We start from the raw sequence: 20,758 nt of genomic DNA, 5'->3' as shown, positions 1-20,758 counted from the left end.
TTTAAAAAAAAAAAAAAAAAAAAAAAAGAGAGAGAGAGAGAGAGAGAGAGAGAGACAGAAAACTAGAGGAAAGTTAGTTGACTATTCGTGCTTTTGAATCATATTATTTAATGATATCTGCATGCAATTGTTTGATTTTAAAAAGTGATTACATAAGAGTGAGTGAAACTAGTTGGAAATATAAGTTAAGGATATTGAGAGTTAAAATTTCTCTTTCCTTTTGTCAGTCTTTTGCTAGTTTTTGAAACCATATGGGTTCCAAACATTTTGACATTTTTAGTCAATAAAGTTAATGTCATGTGAAATTATTTTTGGAAATAAACTAGATTCTCCCAGGTCATATATATCAAACAGTTAATATGTTAACCTGTCATTGTTAGTCACAGGACAGGTTGGCTAGTCTTAAAACAAACAAACAAAAAATGATGCAAATGTAGGGCTTAAAGACTTTAACATTCTGCTCATCTTATGTTCTTCTCTACATTTAAAGTCTTTAATGATTCCTAATCTTACAATAAGCAGTCAAACTAATTTGCCTAATAATACTATTTTCCCTATCTGTGTATAGCCTAAACATTTGGCTGCATTGGTTTGGACATTTTATTCTTTATTCTATCCTTTAATTTAAACGTGTATGTAAATACTATCTTCTAAAAATGAATCCAAATTCTTTAGAAACAAGAACCTATTTCATATATAAAAACAGAATATTGTTAGGCATCAGAGAAATGGGTGATGTAGTTCTAATCTAAATGAATTTACTGTTTTAGTATATGTACTAACTCATCCAAGAATGAGTAAAAAATGCTGTATATTATTAAATAAAATTTAAACCAGAAATGTAATTTCTCTAAAAATGTCTTTGCTCTGTTCAAAGATATAGCGAGTGATAATTATGTGGTCATACAGCTACATGGACACATAAAAACATCAACTATGATAAAACACATACACTCTATTACTATATGGGGTGATTCATCTCAACGAAGAAAAAGAAAAAAAATTATAAAGCTTTCAAATAACTTGGGTGATTCAACAAATACTACTGAAAATACTAACAAACATTAAGTATAAAATAAAATACACATTAAAACACACCAAAATTTTAAGTAAAAAGGCTACTTTGTCTTTTAATATGCATTGTGTATTATTTAAAAAAAAATAAAAACGAGAGCTTTAATATTTATGCAATTTTAATAGCCATGGTTCTTTTCTTATAAATGAATGTCTTCATTAGGCTCATGACACCCAAACTCATCTACATGTGTGTTGACAATTACACATATATTATACACACACATGTAGATATAGACAAATATATGTACACTTTTCTACTAGACATAGTAAATGCATTTGGAAATGTAGAAACAAATTTTGCCAGCTTCTAATAAAAATAAAAATAGAGATTTTACACATTTGCACAGAGGAAAGTATGGAAGCCTGAGCAGGCAAAAGAAAAAAGCTATATGATTACTCATATAGAATTATATTCACTCATCACCTGGTATGCACAGATAAATGATCCTGGTCAGATGCTTTCTAGGTATTCAAGTTAATATTCAAATAGCTGCCTTAATATAGATGCAGATTCCTTAATGTTCCAATACACTCAGGTTGGTAAGAACTATTTCTCTTCCAATAACATATATATAAGTTAGAGTATCAAAATAAAACTAAATCACTAAAGTAAGTTTGATAAAATTTTATGTAAAAATATATGATGCCACATAAAATAAACACAACAGAATAAAATTCCATTTCATTTCATTGCTCTATGAAAGGGAGAACACTGATCAGTGTAACTTGCTGTGGCTTGATATAACCACCTGATTTAAGTTTGCTGTAATTTGTTGTATCTACCTGATTTGATATTTTCCCTTCTGTTTTTTTTTTTTTTTTCAAAGCTAGCCTGAAGAATGTATTATTTACTATTCACACACATATACACACTCCCTTATGTGGTTAGACATAACGATGAAACAGTAAATAATAATCTATAACTAAAACAAAATTTTTTTCTTGACTATTTTTAGAAAAAAGTAAACTAGTGACCAAGAATAAATGTGAAACTTTCTTTACCCCTGAAACATAAATGAATAAAAATTAGAGAACCACAATTGTAGTTGTCTATACTTTTCATCAGGAAGTCCAACCTAATTGAATATATGACACATAGTAAAAATTCTTTTGAATAATTTGAGATCATTCTCATCTTTATTCCCCATTTCCACAACCCAATCCATCAGTTGTTAGTTCCACTTCTTCAAGAATCAGATACTAATAAGGGATGTGTCTGCATGTTACAGGTTGAACTGTATCCTCCAAAAATTCTTATGTTGAAGTCCTAATCCCCGGTACTGCAAAATGTGACCTTATTTAGAAACAGGGTTTTTATAGAGGTAATCAAGTTAAAATAAGATCATTAAGGTAGGCCCTCATCCAATGTGACTGATGTCCTTATAAACAGGGAAATTTTGGAGACAGACACGCACACAGGCAGAACACCATGTGAACATGAAAATGTCATCAAAAAGATCAAGAGAGGCCTAGAACAGATCCTTCCCTCACAGATCTCAGAAAGAACCAGCCCTGTCAGTACCTTGATTTTGGATTTCTAGCCTCCAGAACTGTGAGACAATACATTTCTGTTAAGACAGCCCACTTGTACTTTTTTGCAATAGCTCTAACAAATTAATATAGAATACAAGAGAATTGTTAGGGAAGGGCCTGTGAAGGATAGAGAGAGAGAGAAAAGCAAAAATAAAGAGATCTTACAATGGGTAATAGAGTTCTAACACCTGTGGAAAGAGTAGAAAGGAAGGACGACCAGCTAGAAAGAGCTGTAGCTTGAAGTGCAGTTCTGGAAGAGTCTTCACCAGGCCAGTGGCATGTCTGTAAGCAAAGGTTGCCCATTAGTGGAGGTCCCTGTTAGTCAGGATGGCCAGGTTCTGCTCCACTCAGTCATCAGCTAGGGACAAGTATAGGGGTTATTGTCCTGGCATGAATGCTGTGATGGACCCAAATCTGTGACAGCAGGAGGATGTCAACCAACTTTGCTTCCTGTAGCATGTTCTCTTGAATGGAGGTCTGATTAGTGTATCTCCATGGCTGCCACAATCACAAGGTATTATTGATTGTATTTCCTAAAAATAATTTAAATTCATTTATATTGCTTCACCATACCACTGCTGTCCTCTCATCTCTTCCTCTGCCGATTAAAATAGCTTCCTAATTCACTATCTCTACCTACTCTGGTCACCCATTAACCTTCCCTTCATTCTCTAAAACCTTCAATGGTTTCCTATTACTCAACATTAAGTAATGAGTCTATAATATATGGCCTACAAAGATGAGCACAAGATGGACCATGTTTTCATCTTTAGCCTCATCTTGTTCTTTGCTCCACATTCCACTCCAGGTTCTGAACTCCAGCCACATAGCCTTCTCTCAGTCCCTCATGATGGCCGTGCTTTCTCTGCCATTGGCCTCACACTCTTCTCCCACCCACCACAATACTGTTGTGTGAATGCCTGCTCATCTTTCAGCTGTCAGCTTAAATATAACTTCCTCAGGAAACCCTTTTCTGCTCTACCTAACTAGGTCACAGATGTCTACTATTGGCTTCCACTGAAACTATATACATGTCCTTTAAAGTGCTTATGAACAGTTCACTTGTATACCTATTTAAGTAACTGTTCGTCATCCCTACCAGACATTTGATTTTGTGAGAGCAGGAGCTGTATCTATTCTTATTCACCACAGTAGCCACAGCACACAACTTCTGTCATAAAGTTGATGCCTGATAAATATTGCTAAATAAATTAATTGACTAAAATATATAGATGCATAATATTTCTTCCATTTTCTCTGTATAAGAAAGATATCTAAAATTTTATATATAAATTATCACCCTTGGAATAAAACAAGCCTGAAAAAACATCATTTCCAGATACATACCACAACAAAATCTAAGGGAGCTAGCCAAATTTAAAATCATAATATGAATCTCTGGAGGTAACAGCTTCCTGACTCAGGACAAAAAAAAAAAAAAAAAAGTACTAGGATATTTAAAAACATTAAACATGTACTCACAGCAGGAGCTCTAAGATTTCATTTAGGATGTTTTAGGTATGGTCCAGGCAACTGTCATACTCTAACCCAACTAGAATCCCTAATATTTAGCTTGTATCCTATGCTGAGGAGTTTTATTTTTGTCCTTTTGGTATGTAGATTTACCATATTCTAAAAACACAGTTTTCCTTCATATATACTACAAATAACTGAAGTTTATCCTTTCAAAAGCCAAACTGGCTTTTTGTACTACTTTTAATTTCTCAGCATTCTATATGGAACCATATTCAATGCTAAAGATATTCCTGCCATCCTATACAGAAGAAAATGAAATTTTTTAAAAGTCTTTTTTTAACCTCTCAGAATCATTATAATTAGTGACCTTGATATAAACTCTTAGGAGCTATTAAAATGCATGTGACTCCATGTTGAAGTTTGCAGATTGTACTTTTGAATTCTTTTAGCATTTTTTCATATTATTTAAAACCCCTCTCCATTAGCCTGATAGTTATCAAGCTCTGTCCCTACCACAATCTTGACCACGTGTATCATTAACTAGAAAGTTCCTCCAACGAGGTATCCTGCTACTGCTGAATTCTAATAAAGTGTTTACTGCTAACACCCAAAGGTCAACAACAACAAAAAAATCAAAAGCATGTTCATGTATGTTCAGGACACTGTAACCTTGTTTTCCTTGATAGATACCTTTTCTCTCCCAACTCCTTGTAATTCAGCACATACAATCAGTTCCTGTGCTTAGGTTTGTCTCCTGTTGAGGGCATGTTGGCAGACACCCCCAGGTAAAGTAAATCCTAAATCAGTGTTATATAGTTTGGCTTTGAAGTATTCCATATGAAAGTATGTAACATATAGTTTCCTTGTCATATCTCCTTTTTGTCTTGGCATGGATTACTTTGTCTTCCCTTTTAGGCCCTAAGGCTCAGGATGTGAGACTTGATAATTCTTCTGACCTCCATTTCTAAAAATTTAGCATGAATTTATTTCCCAATCAACCTTAAAGTCCTAGCTACAGTTCAGTACCCCCCAAGATTCATCCTTTGTAGCCCCTCACTGGCTCTATGACCAACCTTTCATTCCCCTTACACTGACTCTATCTACAGCCCTGTCAGTTCTACCATCTTGCTGATTATAGCTTTAGCAGTCAGGTACCACAGATATATATACATAGATACATACACATATATATACATATATAAATACACAGAGATTTAAGTTATACATAATACAAATATACATATATTTATAATATATAACAATATTTGTATATCTATATTTAAAGCTTCTATTTCATAAGTGATAAAGTTAAAGTATAAAAATGAAAATAGTGATAATATTAATAGTTTATGAGACAGAGGTATTAAAAACATTATAGTAAAACTCCCCAGATAAATTGTAATTGGAATTCCAGATGAAAAAACATGCAGTTAAGAAGAGCTGATGTTTTCTGTGCATGCACATACACCAGGCATTAAGCTAAACAGCTCATAAATATTACCTGATCCTCATAACAATCCTATAGGTTAAGTGCTTTCATTTCATCCACAGAAAGGCAGAAATTAGAGAAAATTAAATGCGGGACAGTGAATGGTAGAGCTAAGATTCATACACAAGTAATTTGACTACTGAATCTGAGTTTTAGAATATTGAGACAAAATGTATTCCTAATGAATCTAAGTAATTTTAATGAAGGTCAAAAAATTAGGTGAAAACAGTCTGCTAAACTTCAAAACAACTATCTCACATTATACCAGACTAGATAATTGTTTTAGTTGAGCTATATTTTCTAATTCATCCTTATGTAGTAAAAATAATAATAATAACTTGGCAGCTACTCACATTAACAAGTGTAATTATGTTGTTTTGATTAGTTGTTGTTCTGATGAGTCTCTCTCTTAATTTTGATCACTATAATAGAATCTGCTTTGTTTAGAGGCAACTTTCTTCTTCTGGCTTAACAGAACCATGATTTTGTTTACAGAGCAGTTGAGCCCAGCCCGAAGGAGTACATAATGGCCATAATAATTGATTCAAACCAATCATGAAAATACAATTTTCCTTTTGCCAGTCATTGTCTAGGAGTAAGCAGATGAAGCAGTTCAGAAAAATGAGATGGAAGGGCGTGTCTCTGGTAGTGGGGTTTCCAGGAAAGATTTTTCTCCCTGATTAAAAAACAAAACAAAAGGATAGAGAAGGCCTCCCTTCTTGCTTAAGATACTATTGAGTGAGAACATAATATTTAGAGCAGAAGTAGGCATCCTATAGAAAGGCAAGTGTGGAAAAGTACGGAATTCTTAATAATCTCCCAAAGTCACTGAACCAAACCTGGGCCTATTCATATACATGATAAGTAAATGACAACAACAAAATATTTCCTTGTGCTTAACTCACTTTTAATTGGATATGTTATTATTTATAGCTAAAAACCTCCTAACTGATAAGGACACTTAACATATTAGTTTATCTGAGCCACATTGCTATTGTATATCATCTGGATGTATCTTTCCTTGTGATACTCTTTAAGAATCTTTCAGGCAGGTTCTATCAGCAATCCCTCCACTTTGAATAAACCAATCAAATGTTTTATCAGCAATTTTCAATCTTAAATCAAAATAACATTGCCACCAAAAAGCTCACTAACTTTTCACAGCTTCATTTTATACTTGTTTTCTCAGCTTAGCACACTTTTCCCATCTCCTTGTAGATCATATCATTCCCATCACATTGTCTCAGAGATTTGGCAGCCCAAATTGAAGAACATGACTGTTTTCAAACTGGGCTCTTCAGTGTCCTAGGTTTCTGTGGAGGTATGGCCAATCAGTGCATTATTGCTTTTAGTTAGTTTACATATTAGGATCCCACCATTAAAACAATATGGAAATCTACATTATTAAAACAATGCATAAGACATGATATCATGGAATCTGTCATGTCCACTGTCCCTAGACCTCAGAAAAACTGCTCCACTCACACTTTTTTAATGAATGGGCAGAAATGGTTAATCATATTTTCTACCATGACAAATCACTTATTTCCACTGATAACTAATACAAGCCTGGGATGAGCACCTTTCTAAACTAGGACTGTCAATCCCTATGCTAGATTGTGACGGATGATGTGGCCTAACTCATAAAGATAAGATAAACCAATCAGAATATCAACTTTGGGAAGTCAATATGGAAGAAAATATGCACATATATATGCACACATGAACATGAGTCAGTTGTAATGGGTGATAAAGACTAAAGGAGTCAAAATGACATTATATAGAATAAAGAGTATGACAAGTCATGGTACATCACAAGAAAGCAAAAACTCAGAGAAGCCAGAAGCCATGGGATAGAAAAACATCTACACAGTAAGCAGTGGACAGCGAGCAGAAAATAAAAACAGGTAATTAAAGAGTAGATGCATTTCGTTGATTGTTTATGGCAGCATCACTTTTTGAAGAATTGAGATAGTTTTGCAATGGGTATCAATGTGTATCTGGTATAGTGCATATAATAAGATAGCAAAGGGAGATAGTGCAGACCAAGCTAATGGCAAAAAGTATTAACTGTGTATTATTTCCAGGCTCAATAGAAATTTGTTTTACTATTTTTCAAGATGCAAATTCATACCAATGAAAGAGTAAACATATAATCAATCAATTACTTCAAGAACTCACTGAATAATATAGAAGAAATGGCAAAAGTAGAGTTCAAACTCTGAGTTCTGCAGGAGCTTGGGCACTCTTCCAGCAATATGACCTTTGGTCTATCACTTCATATGGCAGATATTATTAGTGTTCATCAAATCTTGACCTCCATTCCCCTGCCCCCTACACATAGTACCTACTCACTTCCCATAGGAGCCTCGTGACTTGGACTGGTTAATAAAACATGAACAGATGTAACTGTGCCATTTCTAGGTTAAGGCGTTTGAAAGCTCCTGTGCATTCTCTGGTGTCTCTCACCAAGCTCTGACAACTGTGAAAGACATATGTTGGCATGGCAAGACCAAACATTAAAGCCAGCTAAATTGCTGTTACCACATGGAGGACAACTGTCTTGGAGGATAGCCCAAATCTGCAGCTGAATTTTCTTAAAGAATAAATGGAATTTTATTGTATTATGGCATTTAGATTGAAGTTGTTTGTTCAACTGTAGCTTGTACTATACTGATTAAAATACGTAGCTTCTCATGTCAATTTCCTAATTTGAAAAATTATCTATTCACCTCAGAGTTGAGGCTGAAATAAGGTAACATTTATCAAATAATTTTATAAGGATTTTTGTATACATCTATATAAATTTAAGGTATCTACAGTATACATGACAGGAAAAATAATAGTTCCTTTAAACAAGATCTATAAGTGATAACACAAGGTTAAAATTATGTCATATGTTTTATTAACATGTAACATATATTAATAATGTGAAGTTTGTTCTATAGATTTCAGTAATAAACAAGTTAAAACTAAAACTATTATATTAACTAGAGGAATAAAGGCATGCATGGAAAATTACACATATGCTCATATGTATGTAAATAGCACAGAAACGCAGAGACAGTTTTATCTTTTGGATGTTTTGCTTTACTATTGAGATGACTGGTGAATACATAAAATTACAGTATAAAATCAAATCATAGTATATATTACCACTTTTACATTGCAAAAGCATAATACAGTTTGGCTATACAGAAAGAATTGACATTACATGCCAATCAAAATCTTACAACAGTCAACATCTTCATGTTTTTCTATGAATTTTCAACTCTATACCAACTTCTTCTTCCAGAAAATAAAAGGATTATTAAAGAATATAGCAATAAAAATCTCTCCAAAAATGCCAAGGAAAACCTGATTTCTTAAGAAAATGACTTCAATTACTATAAGATTCTCAATTTATGATTTAAGTATTTCTATAGATATGTTTTATATCATACTGAACAATGCAAATTACCAACATATCTTACAACCCAATTTCAAAATTTATCATATTTCTCATATTTTAGAAAAGATCAAACCTAAGTAATTTTTTAAATGTAGTCTTCACCAAAGATAAAATTAAAATCAAATGCAATAATATAGAAGAGAAATACCAAAAAGGGCATTGGAGATCATGACAAAAGAACTCAAGAACTTTGAAGAGTAGGAGTAGAGGTGACACTCAAGATATTTAGCTATTTAACAACTGGCAGGGCATAAGGACCATCTAGTTAGAACAGATGTTTGCTGTAGCAATGGGTCCAGGAACACTGGTAGAGTGTATTGGTAGATACCACCTGAGCACTGCTACCAGTTGATAGTAATGTTCAAATGCTATTGATTTTGTTTTCAGAAAAACTTTACAATAACTCACCAGAAGCATCTCAATCTAGTTTCTCCATTATGTCCCACATTCAACCTCTATCAATTACAGAGGAACGCTTTTCTGGTTGTACTCTAATACCCCTAGGACTGCAGTCATGTTAGATATACATTGGTGAATAATCTACACATTATCTTGGGTAAATACATGCAAATAATATACACCTGTTAAAAAAATTGACTTCTCTACACAACCATATATCATGAGGTTCCAGTATGGAATTGAAATGAATTAAAATGACTACATTATTGCAGGACTGATGTTAACACCTCTCTCACACAGCTACCTCACATTTCTAATCTTCATTTACATGTTTTGATTTCACATATAGTATTTCTTTTCTATTCTTTTCCTTTCTCTTTCTTTCTCTCTCCTATTTTCCTCCTCCTCCTTCCCCTCCTCTGCCTTCCCCTCCCCTCCTCTTCTCTCTCTCTCAATCTCTCTCTGTCTCTTGGATCTCATTTATTTCTGGGATGCAGGGGTATGAATGCAGGGGTATGAGCTTGACTTCCTGGACTCCAGTGATTCACTTCAGTTTCTTGAGTAGCTGGGGCCACAGGTTACCACAACTAGCTATTTTTTTTCCTTTTTTTCTTGTTAGTAGAGATGAAGTCTCGCTATATTGCCCAGGCTGGTCTCAACCCCTGGATTCAAGCAGTTCTCCTGGCTTAGAATCCCAAAATGCTGGGATTACAGGTATAAGCCATCATATCAAGCCTGATATATTATTTCTTATTTCCTTTTGATATTAATTCAGAAAACACATGAAAATTTACTATTTTCTAAATAAGGCATAAAGAGCAAACAGTGTAGAAAAGAAGACAGAAGCAGAACCAACTATTATAGTCCACTGGAAATAATGTCATAATACAGGTATTCTCAGCATGGTCTGGAATCACAGAGATTTCCCAGTAGAGTACATGTTCCATTTCATCTTCAGAGACACCCAGGAGTTAAACAACAGAAGAAAGAAAGAATGCAAAGAATTCCACTCCTTGAAAAATGTACTTCCATAAACATATAGTTCGTTAGAGATTGGAAGACAAGATAAAATAAAAAATGATGGTCGGTAGTCCCAGCTACTCGGGGAGGCTGAGGCAGGAGAATAGTTTGAACCCATGAGGTGGAGGCTGCAGTGAGCTAAGATTACATCACTCTACTCCAGCCTGGGCGACAGAGGGAGACTCCATATCAGAAAGAAAAAAAAAAAGAATCTGATTAAGGAGCTAATTAAATACTCAACTAAAGAGTATGAACATTTATCCCATGAAATGCCATAGAATTGTGCTGTCCAATAGAACTTTCTGCAATGATGGACATATTCTGCATTGTTCCTCCAATACAGTTGCCACTAACAACATGCGATTATTTAGCCCTTAAAATGTGGCTAGTCGGCTGGCGAAGTGGCTCACACCTGTAATCCCAGCACTTTGGGAGGCCAAGGCTGGCAGATCACTTGAGCTCAAGAGTTCAAGACCAGCTTGGGCAACATGGAAAAATCAAATCTCTATAAAAAAATACAATAATTAGCTGAGTGTGTTGGCATGTGCCTGTAGTCCCACCTACTCGGAAGGCTGAGGTGGGAGGATGGCTTGAGCTCGGGAGCAGAGTTTGCAGTGAGCTGAGCCACATCTTGTCTCTAAAGAAAGAAAGAAAGAAAGAAAATAAATGCAGCTAGTGTATCTAATGGACTGGAATTTTACATTTTATTTTTCATTAACTTTTGTTTGTTTGTTTGAGACAAGGTTTTGCTCTGTCACAAAGGGTGGAGTGCAGTAGTGTGACCATGACACACTGCAGTCTTGATACCCTATGCTTGAATGATCCTCCCACTTCAGTCTCCCAAACATCTGGAACTTACAAGCCTGTACTACCATACCCAGTATGTGTATATACATATATATTACACACACACATATATATACACATATACATGTATCTCCATACATATATGTGTGTGAATGTATTTTATATATACATACACACACACACACACACATAGTATAGGCAGGGTCTCACTATGTTGCCCAAGCTGGTCTCAAACTCCTGGACTCAAGAGATCCGCCCACCTTGGCCTCCCAAAGTGCTGGGATTACAAACATAAGCCACTGTGCCCAGGTAACATAAGTTTTTAAATAGCCACCTGTACCTAGTGGCTACCATATTGGACAGTGTGGCCATAAAGGACTATAAGCACACACACAGTATGACAGATTTACATCTCAGAGGGAACACCGTCTGTTCAGTGTGGAAGGTAAATTGTAAGAGAGACAGGTGAAGTGGAGAAAAGTTAGAAACAACAGCACAATAATCTAGTGATGTGAACCTAAACTAATGTAAGGTCAATTGAGCTCACAAAGCAGTAATGTAGTCAAGAAATATTTAGCAATTGAAATTGGATGACTGTATGTGAATCGTAAGCAAAAGAGAGACATGGGATGACTCAGGTTTCTAGTTTGAGAAACTGTGTAGATGATGGTGTTACTCACCTTACAGAGTGCAGCAAGATTTGTCCAGGGATAAAAATGATTGTTTCAAGCTTAAATTTGAAAACAAGTCTGAATTATCTATCCAGTAAGAAGTTGGCTGGCTATACATGTCTGTAACTCAGAAAGTAATTAACAGCTTAGAGGTGGCCATTAAGGAAATGAACTTTGGATCGATCACCCAGGGAACATGGACAGTGAAAGCAGAAAGAGTTAAACGGCCCAGAAAACACTGTCAGTTGGGAGGTGAAAGTCATTCTCTTCCACAAAAATTCAATGCATCTCATTATATTCTAGGAATCAGACTGGGCCTTTAGGGACCAAAGAGGAATAAGATAGAGGCCCTGCTCTCCAGACATTAGCTTGTAGAAGAGTGCTAATTAGGAAGAAGAGTTCATGGAATAAGAAATTCATGAAGAAGCTGGGCATGAAATACTCAAGGAGGTAAGAAGAAAACCAGAAGAGATGTCTCAGAAGTCAAAGTAAGAACCAGTACACTCAGTACTACAGAAAAGAGGGGGAAATATCCATGAAACTGAGATAATGTGCTTAGTAATCATCTTCTGCATGATTAATTCTAGAGTGGTAGAATTAGAAGCTAGACCACAAAAAGTATAAAAGAATGAAAGGAATGGAAATGGGAACACTTCAGTGGAAAATCTCTCTCCCATCCTATGATAAGAGCTTTATTTAGATTCCCTCCTTCATCTCTTCTTAGGTAACTTCCTTTCCCGTATCTTCAATATTTCCTTCTGTACTGGCTCTTTCCCTACTAATGGCATTTAAACAAGACTGGATAGTCCATTCTTAAATGGACCCCTTTCTACAGCTCTCATCCAATACTTCTCCCTGCCTGCACAGTTAAGAGTGAAATGAAATATATCCAAGGAGAAAAGGTCAACTGAAAATAGATTCAGTTACGGGGCAAGTTTGTAAAAGATTTATGCTGATTAGAGATAAATATTTCAGTCTTCTATACAAACATAATAGTTTTTGTTATGCTATTAAGTGACTTTTCAGATGACCTTTTCTAATAGGAATGATATTCAAGAGCAGCCTTCTCCAAATAGCTTGATCTCTTGCTGCCATATTCCCAAAAGTTTAGTTTATTACCACAAAAAGCAGCGGTACTCCTTCACTAGATAAGCTCCTTGAACACAAATATGATATCTTTATTATCTTTGAAGTCCTAATATTCAGAACAGTTTGAGAGATGTATCAGTCATTCAAATTTATCAGAAACAGATTTGTGTGGGTTTAAAGGTGGCCCATATGATAACTTGTCAAACTACTTCTTCACATAGTCCACATTCAGCATTGTCCTACAAATCTCCTGAGCCAGGGTGTCATATAAGCAAATGGCTGTTGACGTGGTGAGACAAAGATCCCCTCAGCTCTTGAGATCACTAGGCAGGGTCTATGGTGGATAGTATCAGGGCAAGTAGTCTCATACATTTACCCGGTATAGATATCAATGCCTGTGTGTGGCATTACATGAGCAAGCATTACTCTGGCCTCAATACCCCTAACAAATTAGTATATCTTCACTTTTACCTCCCAGAACTGCACATATAACAAATATTACTTAAAAACAGAGCATTCTATCACTTTACACTGACTGCTGACATATCAGTTATGTCATCATCTTGGTATTTTGGCACCTTACTACATAGCAAACTAACTTAACACTTCAAAATATTTTAGGTGTATGAGCAAACATTTTGTGAAGGGAGTTTCATCTTTGCAAAAAAAAAAAAATTCATTACTTGAGAACTTGTGCTTGTTAAATACATTTCCAAGTTTCTGGGTTTCTTTATATATAAAACATTTGACATACACTGCCTAGCTAAAGAAATAATGGCAAACCAGTACAATTTACATGTTAGGAAAACTCCACTTTCCAAGGAGATATAAACAATTATAATGGAAGTTTCATGAAGGCAGGGACTTTCCTTGTGCACTACTAATCCTCATCACAGAACTTAGTAATGGCATGGAATAGGTGGTAAATAATATTTACTGAATTAGTGACAGTCACTAAATACATAAATGGTTAAATAGTCAAAAGTACTCCTGGTTTTGCTTAAATTAAGTGATTTCTATGGATGTTTTATAATTTTGTAAATAGGGCTGGAACCACAGGACTTCTAGGAGAAAAAGAAAACTTAACTCATATTCTTAAGTAACCAGACAAAAGAGAAATGTTGATATAAATATAAACTCACATACATAAATCATTAGTGACTTGCTCCACTAAGGTGGAAATACATGTGACCATATTAACAGATGTTTCTTTAAAATATTACCATTCCCTGACTATGTCTAGCAAATCAGGAAAATCTTTGGATGAGGGAAGGAATGTAGGGAGTTGAGGTAGGAAACGACATTATTTCACCTTGGCACAAACATGATGATCAATAAATGTTAACTCACTTTTCAAAAAGGTAAAATTTGGAGATTTAACATCCAACAAAATCATATATTTTAAACAGAAAGGCACTGGGCATACACTATTGACTTTATTTTTCTCCATAAATAAGCTAGCCATCTTTATGTGCAATATCGCTTTAAACTGGTTACTTTAAATGATCACAGGAAGCAGCATGATGGCTGAACATGTTAGGTAAGTTCCAGCAGAGCTGGGTTTGGGCAGGTCCTACCGGTGCACCCTTGGGCAAGTTATTTAACCTTGCTCAGCCTAAATTTCCTCACTAAGAATGATATTACCTACTTTGAAGGTTTTTGCAAGAATTTCAAACTGCACATAAAGTACGTAGCATTATATCTGACACATAAATTATCAATTATTAACTATCAGCTATTAGGATGATAAGTAAAAGCTCAAAAATGATCTTTCAGTTACAAAGTATGGTTCTTCGAAAAAACCTAATGTTGTGTCTTAGCGTATAGGGCTAGGTAAGCATTCAAATTAAATTAATATTCTGTATTTCCTATATACTATGTGTTAATAGGATTTGCATTTTAATGCCCTTTCATAGCATCCTTTATGTACTTACCTATGTGATTATTTGGTTAATGCCCCTCTGTTCCTCTAGTATGTAAGTGTTATAGATGCAGAAATGTTTGTTTTGCTCAAAACTGTGTCCCCAGTGCACAGTACTGGTCAGTTGAATAAATACTGACTGCTTACAGAAAAGCTAACATAATAAATTTCATGCTCATCTCCACCATATGCGCATGAGCACCATATTTTCTTGAAATTGGAAGAGACTTGCTAAAGAGCATAGAGTTTTTTTTTTTTTAAAGTAGAGGATTAAACTCTAAGCATTGATCGCCTTCCAATATACCCAATTGAATAAAAAATGAAAAACCAGCAATGACATGGCATGAAAAAGGAAATAATTCACTGCATGAAAAAGGAAAAATTCCCTGCTTTTAAGTAAGAATCATTATTCAGTTATGACAAAAATTGCTTTATATAATTACCATACGTTCTCAAACTAACAACCATCTAGAGTGATTTCCCCATATCCCCGCTCCCTGGCCTTATATATTTTACTGTGAATGTCCTACTGAGAGGAAGAAAATAAAAGTATTAATTGAAATCTTCACATTTCTTTATTCTGTCAATAAATAGCAATTATCCTTAAATTTCCAAATCCTTACCACCTACCTGTTCAGCAATATAATACATGAAGAGTGCTCATCCATTAGGCAACTGCTTATTCAGTGCCCATCATATACTGCACATGATGTTAAGCACTGAGGATACAGGGGAGAATAAGACAGACAAGTCTCTTCTCATAGAGATTAAGTGTTCATTTTAGGAAATATACTTTGTCCCTACTGAGTTCCTTGCATATAAATATGCATATGTTTTGTATTTCTACAGTGAGAATATGACTGTTCTTTGGAATGTTTCCAGACTCAAAAAGGAAGTTATTATTACCTACGTATTCACTAAATGAATTAGATTAACAAAACTATTTGAAAGTCTCATGTGGTTCGATGTAATAAAATTTTACAAGTAAAATATTTTTCTGCATCACCTCAAATCAGTTAAGAAAATAATGATTTTGGCCCATTCTTCTTGCTTGGCACAAATAACTAATTTCAGTGCACTGTCATACATAGTTTGAAAATGGTAGCCAAAATGAGCATTCACCAAGATAATGAAGAAAACTATAATCTGGAAGCAAAAAGTGTGAGTTCTGAACACTGCCCAGACACTGTTAGCATCATTCAAGCTTTGGATGCCAGGCAGCCAACTAAATGTAGGACTTGGACTGCATGAATGTGTTAGATGCTGGTTAAAGAATGCAGTTTTTATTAGCCATAGTTCAGAATTTGGCTGTTAACACACATCATGTTACCAAATCATGCAATAGGATCAGATTGGAAAGATTGTATCTGTCCAAGTTTTACAACAATAATGACAGAAAATCAAGGTAATAAATATGTGTATTTAAAATTATTAAAAAGGTGGAAGCAAAAGAAAAAAAAAAGCAAGGAATATTCCCCCCAAATTATCATTATTCTATAATTTACATGTATAAGAGATATAACACTCAAGGGGCCATGCATTTTTATAGAAAATATATACAGACAGCAGTAAATAACAGTTATATAGTGAGGAAAATAATTTGTTTCAATATTCTTTTAATCTTTCTTTACATTAAGAAGAAAGTTTCAATTTGGTGGCAATATGCTTTTAACACTTAGAGTGTGAGTGCAGATTTGCTGGCCTTTGTGAACCAACAATATCTAGCTCAAATAATATTGCTTACACCTGTGGTTCTCAAATATTGCTTACACCCGTGGTTTTGGATTTCTTTACATTCTTAAAATTGTTCAGGAACTCAAAAGAACTTATATTTATGTGAATTACACATGTCAACTTTTAACATATTAATTAAACTTGAGAAAACCTATACGTATCAACTGATTTAAAATAATAGTAAACACATTACAGGTTAACATAACCTTTATGAAAAACAACTATTTTTCAAAAAAGAAAAAAAAAAGTAAAAAGAATGACATTTAGATTTTTATTTCCAATTCCCTTTAATATCTGGCTTAAAGTGATAGGAGTAGATAAAAAATAGAAACAAAAAATAGGAAACAGATAGATTTTTATATTTACTTCTGCATTAAATCCTTTGCAATGTGTTGTTTGGTTGAAGCATATAAAGTAATTCCATCTTCACACAGAGATAAATTTGGAATGGAAAGAAACATTGTAATAGCCTTTTTATATTTGAGTGGTTATTCCTTTATGATACTACTACACCAAAACTTGACAAGCAGTGTCTTAAAGATTAGTTGCAATGTGGAATCTGAAACAATATCAGTGAACTATTTGTACCCTATAAGCCTGTAACAGAATGTATTATTTTGAAAATAGTTTTAATACTGTAGGTCCCCTGAAGAGGTCTAGTGAAACTCCCAACTGTGTGGTTCCCTGGCCCACATGTCAAGAACTACTGGCTTACACTATTTTTTAACCAGTCAAGTGATGGTGATGTTGGTTTTCCACTCATGATAATAACGACTTGTTTAAAAGGAAAGTTTCATTTTAAATAATCAGTTTGAAGAAATATGTTAAATTACAATACAGAGGGTAATTATGGGAAAAACGTGAAGTAATTTTGAAAACAATAAACACAATCTGCAAACCTACCCTCTACACTTATGTTATAATGAAGGAAACTGCTAGACAGCTTTCCCTCACCTTGTGTCTTTGCTGGCTTCTAATGGTGAGGTCTTGGCTCTGTATGTCAAATCTTCAGGAAGGTGATTCTCAACTAAGTAGGTATAAGTGAATTACTTAGGTGGCAGATTAAAGGCCAATACTAGGAAACACTGATAGTAGGGAAGAACTTTTCTTCTCCTGAATTTTATAAAAATAAAATATCCATAAGGCACCCCCATATTACTATTAATCCACTCAAATATATATTGATTTCCTATTAAGTGGCAGCACTGTACAAATAATTTGTAAGACTCACAAACCTACTAAATAGATATCATGTCTTTCAAGAGTTTGCATTCTGATAGGCACAATTTTGACCAGTTAGGTATACAAAAATGTAGACTAGAAAAGTAGAAATATTACAAGACAGAGTAGTCAAAATTCTAGGGAATAAAGATTATCTTCACTTCAGAGAAAGGGTGTCCTTTGAGGCTGACGTGGGTCATAGGTCAGATGAAGAGATTTGGAGGTAAGGCACTAATTTATAAACAAAAGGCAGCAATTAGTTATAGGTTTAAACTGCTCCAAAGGTAACAGGCCTTTAAGAAAGTCAATGTCATATTCTTAGGCACGAGTCCCTGATGCTGGGGAAGGGTAAAGGGTCACAGAAGTCAGCCTTGCTGGAGATCACTGGCCTGCGTATCTCAGGCCCACGGCGGTGCCCCACCGAGGCTTTGCCTCACCTGACCGTCCTGACCACGAAGTACACCAGCACCGCGCCGCTCACCACCATCAACACGGTCAGGGCCCGCTGGGTCATGGGCTTGTCGCCAGGGTTGGGGCTCACAGCAAGGCCGCCACCCACTGAGCCTTCCCCGGCCTTCCCTCCGTGATCGTCCGCCTCAAGCCCGGCCACAGGGCTACTTCCATTGCCTCCCTCGGAGCCCTGCGGCCCCGCAGCTTCAGCCAGACCACGGCCCGGCTGCTGGGCAGCGGTAGGGCCGGGTGGCAGCGGCGGCAATGTCCGTGGTCTAGGGTCAGGAGGCCCAGGACCTTGCGCGGCCTCGGCTGCCTGCAGCAGGACTGCCAGGGGCCCGCTTAGCTCAGGCAGCAGCAGCAGGAGGAGGACGGAAGCCAAGAGGTGGCTGAGACAGCAGCAGCACTGCGAGGCCTTCATCGTTCCCGGACCGCGCTCTCACCACCCGGAAGCCGCCGCGCCCGCCACCCTGGCTCCAAGAGGGACCATGGGCGCGGTGGAGAATGAAGCAGAGGTGACCAAACGCCAGGGAGAGGCCCGGTCGTGGCAGGTGGCAGAGGCTATAGCAGTGGCAGCTGCCTGGAGAACCGGAAGTTCGTACATCTCAGCGGCCACTGCTGCTAAGGACGCCTTCGGTTGCTAACTGGTAGGGGCAGGGTGCACTTGGTGACGTCAGAGCCCCAGCGCCCAGTGCGCAAGCGCACTTGTGTAAAAAGCGAGGAGGTGAGCGTTCTGGAAGCTTTGCTCTTTTCACTGTTAGTGAGGAGCGGTCAAGGATGCTTATTAAGAAAGTAAGTAGACAAAAAGAGATTGTGTAACATGTACAGCAACTCTCTCATGCAGGAACCCAGAGAGATTGGAAACTCATTTTCTGAATTCATTCGTGTCAAACTGCAATAACACATTTAATCTGTAAGCCAGAAGGGCTTAGTTTTCCTCAGCTTGATTACAAGTTTTAAGCAGGCTTTTTTCCCTGCCTTTGGATCCCTGACCTCCCTTTCTAAAGAGCATTTACTTGTGATGAGTTCATGTCCTTTGCAGGGACATTGATGAAGCTGGAAACCATCATTCTGAGCAAACTATTGCAAGGACAGAAAACCAAACACCGCATGTTCTAACGCATTGGTGGGAATTGGACAGTGAGAACACTTGGACACAGGATGGGGAACATCACACTCCAGGGCGTGTCGTGGGGTAGGGGGAGGGATAGCATTAGGAGATACACCTAATGTAAGTGACGAGTTAATGGGTGCAGCACACCAACATGACACAGGTATACATATGTAACCTGCACATTGTGCACATGTACCGTAGAACTTGAAGTGTATATACATATATATGTGTGTGTGTGTGTATATATATATATATATGAAGAGCATTTACTTTAGAAAACTTTACCGTTGTAAGTTCTTTCTCTTCCCTTTTCAGATGTAAATATTTTTTAAAGCTTCTGGCCAGTTTTGTAATTGAAAACTATCTCAAGGGTATGGTATGGAAAGCCATGCCTTTGAAAGGTAATCAGCAAGGAAGATAGTGGGCCATCTCTTATTTTGTGTGAGAGCATAGGAGCCTAACTGCTGTAGGCTTTTCGTTTCCAGTTGTAAAACCACCCCCTGTCATGGAAGAGAAAATTTACTTTTCCTTTGGGTAAAGTCAATCAGAAAACTCAGGTGGCCCATGATCTTCCCAAAATAGCTGTTAAAAACTCTGCACTCCTTTGTTTCTTTTAGAGGAGTTGAGCTTAGAAGAGTTCTATCCCCTTTCCTGACAGCAGTAGTCTTCAATAATATCTTCCTTGCCTCTTTGACTTGGGTAATATGGAACTTCAGTTTGTGCAGATAACTAGAAGTGGCCTGTCAAGGTATACGCGGGGTATACGTGGGTCTTTTGAGTAAGTTATTGTTTTCATTGCTAAAAGAGAGACAGATATAGATATATACAGAGAGAGAGCCAGAAACACACACACACACACACACACACACACTCATACACACACTTACACCTCTCATTATTCCTTTTCCCCCTTACACTTGCCTGCCCTCTCTGCAGAGAGTTCTGGCCCTAACCTTGAGAAGAACATGACCCAGATAGTCCTCTGATCCTAGTAGACTGTGAGACATCTAGCGTAAACTATAACTAAACCTACAGCCTGGCACCAAATGCAGCCAAGGTTAGCTTAAGTTAGTCAATCCCAGCTTGACCAAAGACGTGAAAAATCAATGCTTATTTGTTGTATGCCACTGATATTTCTATGATTATTGGTTATGCCACATTATTCTAACAACAGTTGATTAAGAAGCTAGAATGAAATCATGGTAATACTTAATTAGGAGAATATAATAAAGTGGCAGTTAATAATCTATCTCTGCTATTAGACTGCCAGAGTTCAATATCCAGCTCTGTTGTTTATAATCATGTG

The 20,758-nt window shown here is 36.2% G+C and overlaps 1 protein-coding gene across 2 annotated transcripts in view; it reads right to left on the bottom strand.

Annotated features, from left to right (window-relative positions):
* The window catches only part of FAM174A (family with sequence similarity 174 member A), a 45,770-nt gene extending 25,278 nt beyond the window's left edge, over window positions 1–20,492 (bottom strand). The window contains exons 1-2 of one of the 2 annotated variants that reach the window (XM_025387971.1): window positions 20,482–20,492; window positions 18,326–18,899 (exon numbers count right to left, since the gene is read on the bottom strand). In XM_025387971.1, coding sequence (XP_025243756.1) covers window positions 18,326–18,759 — 434 coding nt within the window. In that variant the 5' untranslated portion in view covers window positions 18,760–18,899; window positions 20,482–20,492. Of the gene's footprint in view, window positions 1–18,325; window positions 18,985–20,481 lie in introns of those variants that run through there. The other variant, XM_025387970.1, reaches the window with a different exon arrangement.
* Window positions 20,493–20,758: the final 266 nt, after the last annotated feature.

This window comes from Theropithecus gelada, chromosome 6 (genome assembly GCF_003255815.1).
Source record: "Theropithecus gelada isolate Dixy chromosome 6, Tgel_1.0, whole genome shotgun sequence".
NCBI classification, from domain to species: Eukaryota; Metazoa; Chordata; class Mammalia; order Primates; family Cercopithecidae; genus Theropithecus; species Theropithecus gelada.
Note: the sequence above shows the minus strand (reverse complement) of the source record. Positions and strands in the feature narration are given on the sequence as shown.